This window comes from Ambystoma mexicanum, chromosome 1p (assembly GCF_040938575.1).
Source record: "Ambystoma mexicanum isolate Mex_15411 chromosome 1p, UKY_AmexF1_1, whole genome shotgun sequence".
NCBI lineage: Eukaryota > Metazoa > Chordata > Amphibia > Caudata > Ambystomatidae > Ambystoma > Ambystoma mexicanum.
In genome coordinates this window covers 636359864-636376087 of record NC_090921.1, presented here as the reverse complement: position 1 = coordinate 636376087, position 16224 = coordinate 636359864, and the positions used below count along the sequence as shown (strand labels likewise).

Sequence of the window (16224 nt, the reverse complement as noted above, 5' to 3'; positions counted from 1 at the left end):
TCCAAAAGTATGTCCCCTGGGAGACCATCGCCAAAGCGGCTACGTGGGCCTCCCCATCAGCTTTTTGTAGGCCTTACTGTTTAGACCTGAGCTCCAGAGCTGATGGTCAGTTTGGTCAAGCTGTGCTATAAAACCTGTTTCAATGAGTTTTCAATCCACCCATAATTTCTGTGAAGAGTGCTTGGATATCTCCCACAAGTATGGAGGAAAGGGGACGGGACGTAGGAGTGTAATGAAGTTACCGTAGTGACTACCTTACTCCTAGTCCATAGATGGTCCCCTTTCCTCCATACGTACGCCTGCCGTCCCCTCTAGTTTCCAGTTATTGCTTAAAGGTCTCAGACCTGGCGATACAAAAGGACTGATGGGTGATGTGCTGGGCAGAGCTAAGGAGGGCGGGGTTACGGCCGTGTGCAGTACCCTGCGTAAAAAGAGCGGAAGGACACATTTTTATGCTTTTTGCAAAGTGCTCCGGTCCTGTCCCACAGGACGGAGGAATGTCCCATAAGTATGGAAGAAAGGGGACTATGGACTAGGAGTAAGGTAGTCAATACGGTGAGTAACTTTATTAATCTGGATGATTGACTCCTGCGCAGTCCTTGCCCACAGACGGCCTTGGCCAATCTTCAGTCTCCATCAGCGCCTGTTCCATGTTGGGCTGTCTGTGAATTGGCGGAAATCGTCCACGACGGTCTCTCGACCTGATTTTCCTGGGTTTTCGTTGGAATACAGTCAGTACCAGGGTGTTCCTAACGACGGACAGTTTTGCAGACCTATCGACCACGTGTCGGCTCTTCCTCCAGGCCTCACACATGACGGCCTGATGATTCCGAAGACATCTGGGACTCATGGTTCTTGCGTGCTAACCCTGCTGCTTGTATGTCTGAAGATGACTTACTCGGCTGGCTCTTCGGAGCTGCTGGTCTCAGGCTTCGGACCCGGATTCCAAGATGATCCTAATTCCATCCTGCATGGCGGTGGATCTGCAGTGGTGGTCTTCGACCAGCAACCTTTCAGTGGGAGCGTCCTTTCAGGAGCCACCCTCAATGCATAATATGTATAATACTTATAATGTAAAATGATTTGAATTCTGACCCCTGTAACTAAGTGTCCTACAAGTAACAGCACCCCGATACCCCTGGGGTGTTTGTGCGCTATACAAATGTAAAAAAATAAATGATGGTTACAACAGACTCCTCCCTTCTGGGCTGGGGAGCGACGCTGGGTCACTTGAAATATTCGACCTATGGATGCTTCAGGACACGCAGTTCCACATCAGTTATCTGGTACTCCTGGCTATTTTTCTGGCGCTTGGAGCTTTTCAACCACCGATTACCAACAAGGTACTCCGTATTCGCACCGACAATTCTGTTGCAATGTTTTACCTAAACAAGCAGGGTGGCACTAAGTCACCTCTCCTTATGGACCTAGTCATAAAAGTGTGGGACTGGGCCATTCAACTCAAGGTTTGGCTCTAGGCTGTACACGGGTCACATAAATAAAACTGCAGACTTGTTCACCCGCCATTTGGTTGCCATTTACGAGTGGGAAATGAACAGCAATGTTCTCCAACATTTTTCGCCAATGGGGCACTCCAGAAGTGGACCTCCTTGCGATTTTTACAAACTGGAAACTTCCTCTTTATGCATCCAAGGACGGGCTTGGGGCGTCTTCCTTGGGAGACGCACTTGAGATTTCGTGGCACAACATGAAGGCTTATGCTTGTCCTCATTTGCCTCTGATTCATCGGTCAATCTACAAGCTCGGGAGCACATCGAATTGCACTGTCCTCTTCATAGCTCCTTGGTGGCCAGCCAGATACTGGTTCTCGGAACTTCAGCATCTGTCCATTCTTCCTCCGATCAGCTTGCCGCTGATTCCCAATCTCCTTCACCTGAGCGATCACCAGCTGTGGCACCCCTCCCTTAATCCTTCAACTTGGCAGCCTGGTGCCTGAATTCAAATCCTTGGCACAGTGCAATCTGTCTGAGGACCATTTGCATATTATCCAAGCGGTTAGAAAACCTTCCACAAGGGCTCAATATAGGAGCAAATGGCTGTTTATGCCACTGGTGCTTAGCTAAACCGCTTGACCCCAGGCATGCTACGGTTGACTCCGTTCTATCTTTCGTGTCTCATCTTGCAGCTACAGGCATTCATGTTTTGTCTTGCTGAACTTACTTATCGGCCATTGCGGCCTACCTGTCCATTGACAGCAGTTCTTTTTCATTGACTAACCCAGTCATTAAAAGATATTTTGCGGGGCTTCTTCGCCTCTTCTTGCCGGTGCACACCCCTCATCCCAAAGGGGATTTGAATGTGGTTCGTACACAACCTGGACGTTGGGCGAGCCCTGAAGTTTTTACTTGATGGAACGAGTGAACTCAGTGGCTCCTCACAACTCTGTCACATTCAGAGACACGAAGGGGAAACCGGCTTCCAAAGCAACTATCTCCCGATGGATTGCCTCCTGTATTTCAGAAGCCTATAGCGTTCAAGGCCTTCAGCCCCCGAAAGGCATCCATGCTAATTTTGTATGTGGCAAAGCGGCAACTGTTGCCTTCCAAAAGTATGTCCCTTGGGAAACCACCACCAAGGCGGCTACTTGGGCTTCCCCATCAGCTTTTTGTACCTGAGCTCCAGGGCTGATGCCCAATTCGGCCAGGCTGTTCTTGAGAACCTTTTCCAGTAATGTTTTTTTGTTCCATCAACCTGTATTACCTGTGAGGTGTGCTTGGGGAATCTCCCACAAGTATGGAGGAAAGGGGACCGGGCGTAGGAGTAGAACAGTGACTACCTTACTCCTAGTCCCCCTTGCCTCCATACGCCCGCCTGCCGTCCCCTCTAAAAAGTATCATCTGTTATTTCTTAAATGGTCTCAGACCTGGCGATAGTATTGGACAAAAGGGCGATGCACAAGAGGGCTTAGTTACGGCCGCGTGCAGTGCCCCATATAAAAAAGGACATACAAGCTTTTTACGAAAGGGCTCTGGTCCCGTCCCGTAGGACGGAATGTCCCACAAGTATGGAGGAAAGGGGACTATGGACTAGGAGTAAGGTGTAGTCCCTACGGTGAGTAACTTTGTTATACTGTTCTTTGTAAATAGTCTTCTCTTCTAGTTTACACCTATTCAAATTAAAGGTGAAAGATCGATTGTATGAGGAAGTGGGTTCTCGCCAAACAAGAACACCTATCACAATGTATGCTGCCGTTTGCATTCTGGAGTTTGTTAATCTGCTTAGATTACCATGCTTTGCCTAGTCCGTCATCTAGTATGCTTACGTCCCGTCCCCTTTCCTCTATACTGCATGGGCGGGGAGACAGAACCTTTTTCACCAGGAAAAAAAAAAACCCTTATTTCTCTTTAAATTAAGAGGCGCGCGAGGCCGCGGCCATTGGAACATGCACTGCCCTGACTCCTCCGCCACACCCCAGTCCCGTGTCGACGGGAACGGGGCGAATTCACCAGCGCTCCTGGGTTTGGCTTCGGCCATATAATTCCACGCGAGGATACTTCTCTTCTGTCTTTGTCGTTTTTTTTATCACAGGTACTCACTCGGTCCTCGGGCGTCGCACTCATCCCCGGCGCATGTCGACTTCTACAGGGTTCAGTAGGTGTCTATCCTGCAACAGGCTCTTTTCAACTTCAGACCCCCACGCCCTCTGCCTACGTTACCTTGGCCCAGACCACGGCTGGTAAGCTGGTACTGCACACTTTCTTCAAGGTTTCTGAATAACAGACCAGCCAGGTGGAGGGAGCTCTTGCAGAGATTGCCTCCAGAATACCTGAAGGACTTTGTCATTCATTGATCCAGGCCCAAGGTAAGGCAACTCTTCTCCATTGCACCCCGCAAGGGAGACACCTTCCAGGGACTCGCCCGCGCAGGATGCACCGCTCAGGTTCTCGTACCAGCACGAGTACCGATGCTAAATCAGCAACCGGCCGACAGGCCGAGGGTTCAGTTGATCCTTCCAATAACCGTGCTTAGGGACCGGAAGTTTCTTATTTCTGGAACCTGTTGGGTTGTAGTACCAGCACATGTACCGAGGCTAGTCCAACTACCGGCATCACTACTGGCTCTGTATCCTTCCAGTATCTATGCGGAGGGACCGCAAGGTTTTTACCGGAGTTACTCCTGAGGGGCAACGCCCTTGTACCGGCCTCATGTCCGAGGGGACGCCTTCACGCAGCACTACCGGCAGCTCTACCGAGGGCAATACACCTTCCAGGTCACTACCTGATGTGCGGGATAGGTCTTTTGCTCCAACACCAAGTGACTTGGGCAGGGGCTGGGTCCAGAGAGCTTGCACCACGACTCCGGCACGCAGCTCGACTCAATGGCCGTGGCGCCACACTGGATGGGCGCTCGTCTGATGCCCCTTTTTGCGGAGCGGGTGGGGAAAGAGTCACAATTGGAGACTGGCGTCAACCAGGTGTGGCCTACAGTCTATCAATCGGCAGGGCAGGTTTCCCCTGCGCCCCAGGCAGCGCGTGCCCCGGCCCCAGATGCCATGGCCCACTCTGCTGATGTCACTTGCCTCGTCTACTGCCTCAGAAGACAGGTTCTTTAGAAGGTTTCCGGGGCTGTTGCGAACTCACCGGGGAGGGACCATCCTCCGGGGTGCCATCAGGGACATGCTCCCTCAGGACACCCTCCTGCACCCATAGTCATTCCTCCCATGGCTACGGTGCCACGGACCCCAGCGCAGACACCGCAGCCCCAGCCAGCTCTTCAGATTCCGGCTTCCCTGCCTCCCACAGTACAGGCAGCTCCACACCAGCCTTTGCAGTAGTGGCTCCGGTCTCCACTCGGCAGCGTCCAGCACTCCTTAGCCAGCTCTGGATCCCCCGAGCCAGGTAGGCACGCCATCTTCAGCCGGGTCCTTCCACGAGCGCTTCTCAGGTTTGGCAGAGTATTTGGGCCTTCCTCCGCCCTAGGTAGTGCAGCCCCGAGAAGGGGTCTTGGCAGAGGTTCTCACCCTAAAACCCCCTACCAAAAACAGGGATCCATATGCAGAGAGAAATAGTTGCCCTGACAAAAGGGGGCGGCTCGAGCCGGTCTCAGCCCAGCCTGTTGCTCGGCGCCAAGTAAATGGCACATGGAGGGGAACACTCTTGATTTCAGCGCTCTACAGAGCCAGTGGCCTTCAGGACGGGACTAGGAGAAGCCAGGCTGGCAGCGCTAGAGATTATGGAGCCTCCGGGGCCCACATCGATGCCTCTGCCAGGGCCACCCGCATTGCCACGAGCATGAGAAGGTCGGCCTGGCCCGGGCTACCAAGTTAATCCTGGGGTACGGGAAACGCATATTGGTCCTTCCCTTTGAGGGCGGCAACCTTTTGCAATCCACCACACTGGGGAAACTAGCTAAAAAGCGTAACAGCTCGCACACCGCAAGGGCTTTAAATCTGCTGGAGAGCCAAGCTCTCGTCTAGAGCCAGGCTGGTGAAGAAGCCCCAACCTCCCAGTAAGGCCTGGTCTTTTGGGCTGGGATTTTTGCTGTACGGAAGAACCGGGCTGGCAGGAGAGTGGGGCTGGTCCTTTACGCCCTCAATCTCGCTCTCCCGCTGCAAAAATGTAAGTTGGTTACGCCAGTATTAATTGCAGAAATACTGGTCAGGGGATACTAGAGGTGCTCCCTGGATCTGAAGGACGCTTACCCACACGTCCTGATTTGGCAGCCCCTGCGTCCCCCTCTACGCTTTAGGATCACAGGCTTCCCTTTCCAATGGAGGGGGCTCCCAGGGTCTTTACCAGGCTGATGAATACAGTGGCGGCCCTTCTTGGTGCACAGGCCCTCCATGTCTATCCGTACCTAGACAACTGGCTTGTTAGGGCTTCATCTCCGGAAGCGCTGCACCGCACCTCATGCCCTCATGAACACACTTAATGATGTGGGCTTTTCACTCCATCTCAAGAAGTCGCAGCTGCAGCCTATGCAGACTCCGACCTCCTTGGGGCTCATCTGGGACACAAGCTCCAAGAGTTTTTCCTTCGGAGGACCAGATCAAGGCCATCGAGAGGGCCAGGGCTCACTTCGTCAGCTGAGAAGTGACATCGGCCTGGTGCTACCAACGCTTTCTGGGTCACGTGGCAGCGGTCCTATTGGCCTCCTCCACACGAGACTAAGGAGGAGGTTACAGCTGCACTTTGATGCATCATGGAACCCGGACCAGGGCTCTCAGGCGGAGATGATCATGGTTCCCCCTTCTCTTTCCTCGGACCACACATGGTGGTCCAGGGACTGCAGCCTTCAGACAGGCAAGCCCTTCCGGCAACCTACCCCACAGGTCACCATCACTACAGACTCCTCTCTCGAGGGATTGGGGGGGGGGCGGCACCCTGGACAACTACTGCATCCATGGCACCTGGAACCAGCAGGAGTACCACATCAATTGGCTGGGACTGAAGGCTATCTGGCTAGCGCTCAGAGCCTTTCTTCTGGTTATCGAGGGATCGGTTGGCCTCTTTCAGACCGACAACTCGACCAGCATGTTCTGTGTCAACAAGCAGGGAGGTACCGGGGTCCCCTCCACTGTGCAGACTGGCAGTCAGCATGTGGGATTGGGCCCTAGAGAACATCTGCCTCATGGCTGTCCACCTTCTGGGGTATCCAACGCGGAGGCAGACGGGCTCAGCAGACTGGGAGCGGACGAGTGACAGCTGAACAACTTCGGTACTGCAGGCTGTCTTCAGCAGATGGGAACACCCCCAGGTGGACTTTTTTGCCCCCTGGGACAACAGGAAAAGCCATCAGTTCGCCTCATGGCAAGGGCAGGGCCCTGGCTCCCTGGGCGACTCAGTTTAGAGTCAGTGGAACTGCATCACAGCATACGCCTTCCCGCCCACGCCGCTGATACACAGGGTGATATGCAAGATCAAGGAGTTTTGCCAATTCAGCGTCATTCTGAAAGCCCCATGGTGGCAAGCCAGGCCATGGTTCTCAGAGCTGCTCAGCCTCTCGGGAGAGACCTCAATTCGCCTTCCAAAGGGCCCAGGGTAATTCACCCCACGTCACGGAAACTAGCCCTCACAGCGGGGTTCCTGAACAGGTCCCGTTGGGACACCTGAGCCTGTCTCAGGCTAATCTAGAGATTATACAGGGTGCTAGGAGCAAAGCTACCAGGGCCCAGTATAAGAGCAAATGGACCAGGTTCCGCTACTGGGCAGACTCAAAGGATATCAACCCCCTGGCATGTACATTGGACAACGTGCTTCCTTCTCGGCGCACCTCGCCCACTCGGGAGTGCAGGTAGACACTTGCCACACTTGCTTGGCTGCCATTGGGGCTTACAGAAAATGGGAGGAAGAAGTCTTCTCTTCCAACCGGATTGTCAAACATCTACCAGGACTTGCCAGACTCTACCCGCCCATCAAGTGGCCACACCCTGTGTGGTACCTCAATATAGTGGTGGGTGCCCTAGCGCACAAACCATTTGAGCCAATGGCGTCCGCGGACATCAGGCTGGTCACCATTAAGACGGCCTTGCTGGTTGGCCTCGGCTCGTAGGATCAGCGCAATCCAAGTGCTGGTCGCCTCAGAGCCCTATACTAAGTTTCACAGGGACACTGCGGACACACCCAGCCTCCCTACCTAAGGTGCCTTCTGCATTCAATCTGAACTAGGAAATAGTCTGGATGTCGGGCGTGCCCAAAATTCTACCTAGACCGCACCAAGGGCTTCCCCAAGTTGGACACACTTTTTGTCACCTTTGGCGGAGCAAGACCAGGCCTCCATAGCCCGTTGGATGGTCTCGGCCATCAAAGTAGCTTACGAGGGACAGCATAAGCCACTGCCGGCCAACGGGCACGCCCACGCAGGCAGAGCCAGGGCAATGGCCATCGTATTCCAGCGGCATGTTCCCTGGCAAGTCATAAGCAGAGCGGCCACATGGGCCACCCCTTCGGCTTTCTGCAAGCACGACTGTTTGGATGCCGGCTCTAGATCAGACTTGGCTTTCGGACGGGCAGTTCTTAGAAACCTGTTTGCTTAAGGAGGGTCTCCTCTCCACCCTGGGGCTAAACTCGCCCCTGCAGTATGGAGGAAAGGTCACAGTACTTTTAGTCCTTGGCCCCCTTTCCGCCATACGTCACACCATGCCCCTCCCGCCCCCCGAATATGACTGGTGTCATTAGGCAGTGTTAATCTATTGTCGACCCCTCTATGGGGACTGAGGTGTGGCGCGGGAGGGCGGAGTCAGGGCAGCGCAAGCTCCCAGGGCCGCACCCTCGCGCCTCTAAATTTAAAGGGAAGGAGGTTTTTTTATGGTGAAAAAGGTTGTCCCCTTGGAAGGGACGCCCATGCACTATGGAGGAAAGGGGACTAATCACTAAGAGTACGTTGGTCACTACGGTGAGTAACTTATAATTGATTGGCTCTGAGTAGAACACTTGCTTTTTTGAAGTCAAAAGGTGTGTTCCCGTCGCACTATCCCTATCCAAAGTATCCAGGTACCCATGATTGGTCACGCGTCTGTGTCTCCATATTGTTGGCAGTTAGTTCTGTTTGCGGGGACGGTTTTCATCTCCTTGGACCGCGTTGTCGCAACTTCAACACCGAAATGCAGTCAAACATCCATCTCGACCCGAAATATCCCCGACGCCACTATTAGAACAGTTTTCTGAAGTCCAACTAAGGGCTTAGTAAAACCATTCAACTGAGAAGTAAAAGACCCCCTCCGCTCTTAGTACTCTACCACCTGAGTATATGGTAGCGTTGACTGAGCAGTCGGGCTCATCCTAGGAGGGAGAGATGGTTGTAGGAAAGTACAATGGACTTTAAGTATACCAAGGGTTCAACCGAAACACTTAGTACTAGAACAAATAAGGTTTATTTTAAATAGTTAGGCCAAGCTAAGTCTTGGGGTAAGTACTTTGTCATAGTCATAAACCCATTATAAAAACACAACGCTTGAAGGTACACAGACCAAACCATAGACCTTGTTTAGAATACTAGCAGTATTTCTAGGGAAATCAGACCTTATCAAACGCACCTATTCATGGTATAGGACACACCTATTCATGGGGAGTAAAACCATAAGTTACTTTCAGTAATACAAGGGTAGTAGACCCTAGCAGTTCTGAAGTGACACTCAGTTAAGGAATCACTTAGTAAACCAACCTGCAAGTATACTTGTCTGAAATAGTGGAACACTCATTCAAGGCACAGTAGAAACCTATGACCTCATTTAGGATAAGTTATGCTAGGTAAGACCTTTTGGGATAATATACAATTACAGTTGCTTTTCAGCTCAGTGGAACACAGACTGGGGTATGAAAGAACGCTTTACACTAAGTTAGGATTGCACCAGGCAGACCAAGGTCAGCTACACCTACAGAACACTTTTTGAATGGCACACAGCTATTCTAGGCATGTAAAATCTGTTGTAATATCCTATTGCAGTTGTTTTTCAGATTAGTGTAGCACAGACTAAGGTACGCAATAACTATCTAACTTGTTTTAGGGTGGCACACAACTATTCAAGGTCAGTCAAACCCATATACTTTTTAAAGGAGCTATCGGCAACTTAAAGGTAGGTATAAACGAAGACAGTGTATCATCTGTATAAAACAGAAAAGGGAAAGCAAAATCCATTTGGTGAACGTGTACACTAATATTCTGTAAGAAATACTTGAGTAAAGCCAATAGCATTACTTTTTGGGGAAGAGGCACAACCATTTCACAGGTGAGTAAACACTTGTTCGAATGGATTGTGTCCTCCATCGTATTCCTCATCTGTGATCTCGTCCAGCTGCGGCTGGTTTTGGAAAAATAATTCTCGGCAGAGGGTGCTGTGCGTCGAGTCGGTGTCCCTCGAAGGCCTCTGTCGAGGGTGACTTCATTGGGTGTGTAAGTAGCACGTGTGGCGCCCATTGGCCTCAGTTCCATTTTTCCTCAAACGTGTTTGCTTCAGAGACTCGGCACGCCTCATTGGTATTTATTTACTACGCAGTTCTTCAAAAATCAAAATAAATCATCGAAGACATGTCTTCGTCATCGACCCCCGACTACACTTCGTTCAGGTTTCAAGAAATGCAGAGAATGCGATTTGAAAATGTCCATCCCGGATCTGCATCACTTGTGCCTATGGTGTTTGGGAGAGGCCCACAACAGATTCCTGCTTGAAATGTCAGGCAATGATGAGTAAAGCCCTGCGAGAAAGGAAGGGAAAATTGCAGATAGGCCATAAAACTGATGGTTTCCCAACTGTCGAGTCTGGAGATCATTCTCCTAGACGCAAAAAGGACAGAGATCAATATCACGTAGTGGCGCCCGCCACTCATCCTAGACGAAACGATCCAAGAGACGACACCATCCGTCGCATTCCTCTTCATCGTCAAACGAATCCCCCAGAAAATGTAAGTGCCCCACAAAACATTCTTCATCTGCAGAGTGGGATGCATTTTGTATGAAAACGCTAGAATTTTTCGAGAAGGGCAAGCCTCCAACTGCGACTTATTCAGAAGCCGGGCGAGAGCAGTCCTGTTCCGACACTCGTGTGCCCTCGAGCCCGGGTGAACGAAGAAAGGTCCATCGAGAACCTTCAAGGTCTCTAATGAAAAAGTTACACAAGTCATGACGGGCGCTCAAGGTCATTGATGCCATCGAAGACTCCATACCTCGAAGAAGAAAAGTTCGAAGACGACCGAATCCTGAACACCGTCTGCATCATTTCCATCGACACCGGCATGAATCGGCGCCAAAAATGACTATGGCTTCAACTCAGCCTTCTGAGCATGATAAAACTGGCAAATCAAAGCCTACACCTTTGGTGTTTCCTGACTAAGTTTATACTCCTTTGCCTAGAAAGGAGCACTTTGAATTCCTCCCTTCGATTTTTGAGGAAGAGGACTGAGGATGAGGAGGTTCCCTTTGGCCTTGAGTTTGGAACTCCTACTGTGCCAGATTATTTAATCTGAAGATAATAAGATTTATTCTTGTTGACACAATCACATTACCTGAAACTGAGTTCAGTAGACCAGAGCCGGGGGAACACGCTGATTCCTCGTATCGGCACCTGATGTCAAAGGTAGTTTGGGCTAAACCACCAGCTCAATTCATACAGGATGACCTTACTGATATTCTGGACTAAGGTCCACATTCAGACCCAACCTTACCTTTTCAAATGGCCTTACAAAATTGGGTGGCCAAAAATTGGGAATCCCCGAATTCTATACCATAAGTGGATAAATCTCTCACGAGAAAATACCGCCATTCCAGATCTCTGTCCAAACATGTGGTGGTCCAGGCAGCTACATCTAATAAAGCGGCGTACCCGACTATCCCTCCAGATAGGGACGACAAGCATGTGGATGGATGGGTGCGCAAGGTATTTTCAGCTGGGAGTATGGCCCGTAAGTCGGCCAACTCCACATGTGCATTAGCCAAATTTTCGTACACTCTGTGGGAGTGCATATCAATGGCGGCGGAGCACATTCCAGAAGGGGAGGAAAGGGAGCGTTTCCTAGCTATCATTGGGGATGGCAAAGAAGCCATGCAGGACAGTGTCAGTGGGTCCATTGCTACATGCATGCTTATGCGCAGATTTGCGTGGTTGCGCAAGTCTGGTTTCGCACCAGATGTGCTGGCCCGTGTTCTAAACCTGCCATTTGACGGGTCTCACCTTTTTGGCAGCAAAGCTGAAGAGAGCCTCAAGAGGTTGCAGATCTTGAATGCGGCTGCACATCGTTAGGGGCCGCTGTTGGGCAACCTCAGCCTTTTCGTTCTTCAGGACAACCATGGAGGGGGCGATCCTATCCTTATTGCTCCTCATATGGAAGGCGAGAGGAATGGCCAGTCAGAGGCCAAAGAAAAAACTCTTGTGGTGGATGAGGTAAGAGTGCAAAGCCAGCTCCAGCATCCTTGCCATCAGCAGCTGCAGCAACCACCCCAAAACCCCTTTGAAGGCTGGTCACGAATCACCAGTGCGGGGCAGACTATCTCAGCATCTGCAAGAATGGTGAGCCATTACTTCAGATGCTTGGGCTCTGGAAACAATAGCCCAAGGTTACTGCCTTCCATTTATTACACAGCCTCACAACAATCCACCAGGGAAACTCTTTGAGGATTCCATATTGCTATAGTACCTGTAGCGGAGAGTAACAAGGGTTGGTATTCCCCATATTTTTTGATTCCCCAAGAAAGACTGGCTACCCATCTTGCACTTGAGATACAAATTCAAGATGTTCATACTTTCTCAGATCCTCCAGGTCCTCAAGTTACAGGATTGGTTGGTGTCATTGGACCTTTTGGGATGCTTACTTACATGTGCCAATCCATCTCGAGCACAGAAAATACCTAAGGTTCGCTGTTGGCGGCTCACACTATCAGTTTAGATTCCTGCCATTTGGGTTGACCTCCGCCCGAGGGTCTTCACCAAACTGATGGTGGTGGTGGCAGCGCATCTCAGAGGGGGCGGGGGAATCAGGTCTACCCCCTACCTGGACGATTGGTTGATCAGGGCGCGTTCTCCCAAACAAGCCCTGGATCATTCAAATTTACCTGCCACTCCCTTCACAGACTGGGCTTCTCCCTCTATTTCAAGAAGTCACAGATGACACCTTCCCAACAGCTCCAGTACATCCAGGCTGTGTTAGATATATCCTTGGGAAAGGGCTCGCCACCCAAGGCGAGGGCTCAAGACCTTCTTCAGATGGTTACCAAATATCAAACTGCCCAGAATCTTCCGGCCTTCGATTTCTTGGGGTTGCTCGGCCTCATGGCATCCTGCATTTTTCTGGGGCCAGAATCCCGCATGAGAATGAGATCCCTTCAATGGGCTCGAAGAACTTGATGGTCACAGTTATCAGGAAAGATGACAGACCTACTTCAGGTTCCAAGCAGGGTTGCACAGGAGCTTCTGTGGTGGGCCTGCGAGAACAATATTCTGAAGGGAGAACATTTTTGGCGGCCATGGCCGGAGATTATACAGTAGTGTCGGACGCCTCACTCATGGGGTGGGGCGCCCACACCAGCAATCTGTCAGTCAGGGTCGTTGGCCTCCATCGGTGTCCAAACTACACATCAACCTTTTGGAGCTGAGGGCAATCGTACTAGTGCTGAAGGCCTTCCTGCCCTCAGTCAGGGAAAAGAATGTCCCGATAATGATGAACAACAGTGGCCATGCATGACCTCAATGAGAAAGGTGTAGGGTCACTACCACTGGGCAGAGAGGCAATGCAGCTCTGATACTGGGCAATTCAAGAAGGAATCTCCTGATCGGCAATTCACCTAGTGGGGGAAGAAAATATGATGGCTGACACTCTGAGCAGGCAGGGCTCAGTCTCCTACGAGTGGGAACTAGCTCAGGAAGTCATTTAAGAGATCTTTTCCCTTTGGGGAACCCCTCAAGAAGACCTGTGTGTGACCGGACTCAACCGGAAGTGCGAAAGGTATTGCTCAGGGGACTTTCCTCCAAGAGGAGCTCTAGGTGATGTGTTTGTGGTGGATTGGGAATTCCCACTACTTTAAGCGTTTCCACCAATCCCAGTCATTCCTCAAGAAATCAGGCAGTTGAGACTGGGTCGGTAGCTGTATGATCCTAATTGCCCCGGATTGGGCCAGGAGAACGTGGTACCTGGACCTTCTAGATATGTTCATCTGTCCTCCGATTCGTCATCCGCAGAGAGAGGATCTTCTCTCACAAAGGGAGGGACAGGTTCTCCATCCAGAGGTCAAAACTCTCAACCTTCACGCTTGATTTCTGAAAGGTTGAAATACAAAGATTGGGACTTCCTGGATGACGACCTGGGGGTGTTGCTTTCGGCAAGAAGGCCAGAAACCAAATCTGTGCCGTAGGAACAAGTTTTGCGACTGGTGCAGACTAGAATGTTGATCCTTAAGTTAAACTCCAAAGGTGGCATCTTTCCTCTCATTGGCACACAAAGGTCTCAATCTTGGGACCGTTAAAGGTTACCTGGCAGCGCTCTTCGAGGAATGCTCCTGCTTTAAAATTCCCTTGGTGATTAAATTTCTGAAAGGGCTCTCAAACTTATTCCCACCACCTTTTCAGGTCCCAATTTGGGATCTTCATCTGGTTCTAAAGTTTGTAATGTGTGCCCCATTTGAACCTCTGCACATATGTCCATTGAGGTTGTTGACCTTTAAAACCATATTATTGATTGCATCTGCATGCAGAGTGAGCGAGTTGCAGGCACTTTCCTCTAGGCCACCCTATACTGTATTCCACAAGGACCGGGTTGTGTTAAGGGTAAAACCCTCCTTCCTACCCAAGGTTGTATCCGATTTCCATCTAAATCAGAAAACTGTTCGGAAACCCCCGCCCTCCCACCCTACCCCTCTGTAGAATTTTCTATACTATTGCAGCTTCCGTTCTTTTGGTCCCTGGTCAAATGGGACCACTGGATTCTCAGGGACGACTATAATAAACTCATTCAGTGTCTTTCTTCAGAGTCTATGAAGATGCACAAGCCCTAGCATCTAAGTAAACCCACCCTGGGAAAAGACTCATAGGATTGGGCCGGTTGCCTAGAAAGAAATCTCGACAGAGGGCGCCATGCGTCGATGGCGTAGAGTCGGTGTCCTTCGAAGGGCGCTTTGCATGCTACTTATACACCCGATGACATCACCCTCGACGGACAACGAATCGACGCACAGCGCCCTCTGCCAAGAATGTTTTCTGAAAGCAGCCAAAGCTGGACGAGATAACAAATTAGGAATACGTTTGAGGAACATCCAGTCGATAGAAAGTTACCAGTTTGTAAGTAACTTGTTGTTTTGTTTTCTAGGCAACCGGCCCAATCCTTGGAGTCTTCATGTTCTTTCTGAACAGTCTGTCTTGTCCTCTAAGGACAAGGCTTAGAACCTGTTCTAGTCCTTGGTCTCTAAAGAAAATGGCCTTCTAGCCAAAGAGTGGCAGTTCAAATTAATCTGTGAGGGTTCCTGATCAGAAAAGACTATTAAACATGTGACTATGTGATTAATATCAATGCTGGATAGACCCTTTTACAGTTAATGCACTTTGTATAATTAATATTGTGGTTTCATTTGTTATGCAGACTTAATACGGTTAATTCATGTACGCATTGTCTCCAATTTACAGGTTTGTCCAGAGGTGTTGCATTTATCAGATTTGATAAAAGAGGTGAAGCAGAAGAAGCAATTACAAGCTATAATGGTCATAAACCACCTGGCTCCTCAGAAGCAATCACAGTAAAATTTGCAGCTAATCCCAACCAGAATAAGAATATAGCACTCCTTTCACAGCTGTACCAGTCGCCAGCTAGACGATTTGGGGGGCCAGTCCACCATCAGGCACAAAGATTCAGGTGGGTTTTCTGTTATTGGTATTTGTTAGGGCAATTTTTCTGAAGTGCTACCAACTTTGTCAAAACCATTCAACCGAGGCAGTACAAGACTCAACTCTATAAGGCTGTATCACCGGAGTACATGATAGCGTAGACAGAGCAGCCAGGCTTATTTTAGTAGGAAGAGGGCTGTAGAATCAGTACACATGAAATTGTAATACAAATGGTCAACAACAAAAATGAAACAACATGTATGTAAAAATAAATGATGTATTTAAATACAGGTAGGCCCAGATCAATCTAGGGGTAAATAAGTACTAACACATTATATCAAATCACAATTATAAAAACACCACACCATACTTGAAGGTCCACAAACCAAAGCATAAACCTTATTTGAAATACCTAACAGTAGTTCTAGGGAAGTCAAAACCTTTTCATACACATTCAGTATAGGCCATTCCTATTCTTGGGGAATAAAAACCAATGGTTACTGTCACAATTACATTCAGTAATGCAAGGGCAGTAGACCCTACCAGTTATACAATGACTTTCAGTACCAATCACTTAATCAGTCAACTGGACAATATTCTTTCTGTAAATAGTGGAACACTTCCTCCAGGTTCAGAAAAAACCTATAACTACTTTTGTGATAACAATCAGTTCTAGTAAGTGAGTAAAACCTAAGGCTGTAATATTCGATTACAGGTGCTTTTGAGACCAGTGAACCACAGATTGAGATAAGCAATAACTCGAACTTATTTTTGGGAAGGCACACCGCTAACTCAAGATAAGTAAAACCATACTTTTTATATTGCACATGCAGTCCAGGTTAGATCTTTCCCAGCTATAAGGATAACTGAAGTATGACTTATCAGGGACAGTTAGAACCACAGACTCTAGGTTACATGGCACAGGGAAAGTAAAACACAATTTTACACTTAACTGAATGACT

General features: G+C 49.6%; 1 protein-coding gene across 4 annotated transcripts in view; it reads left to right on the top strand.

Annotated features, from left to right (window-relative positions):
• Positions 1 to 16224, top strand: part of ELAVL1 (ELAV like RNA binding protein 1) — a 288733-nt gene that overhangs the window by 234904 nt on the left and 37605 nt on the right. For all 4 annotated transcript variants that reach the window (XM_069649668.1, XM_069649667.1, XM_069649666.1 and 1 more), the window contains one exon: positions 15065 to 15290. In XM_069649668.1, coding sequence (XP_069505769.1) covers positions 15065 to 15290 — 226 coding nt within the window. The remainder of the gene's footprint in view (positions 1 to 15064; positions 15291 to 16224) is intronic.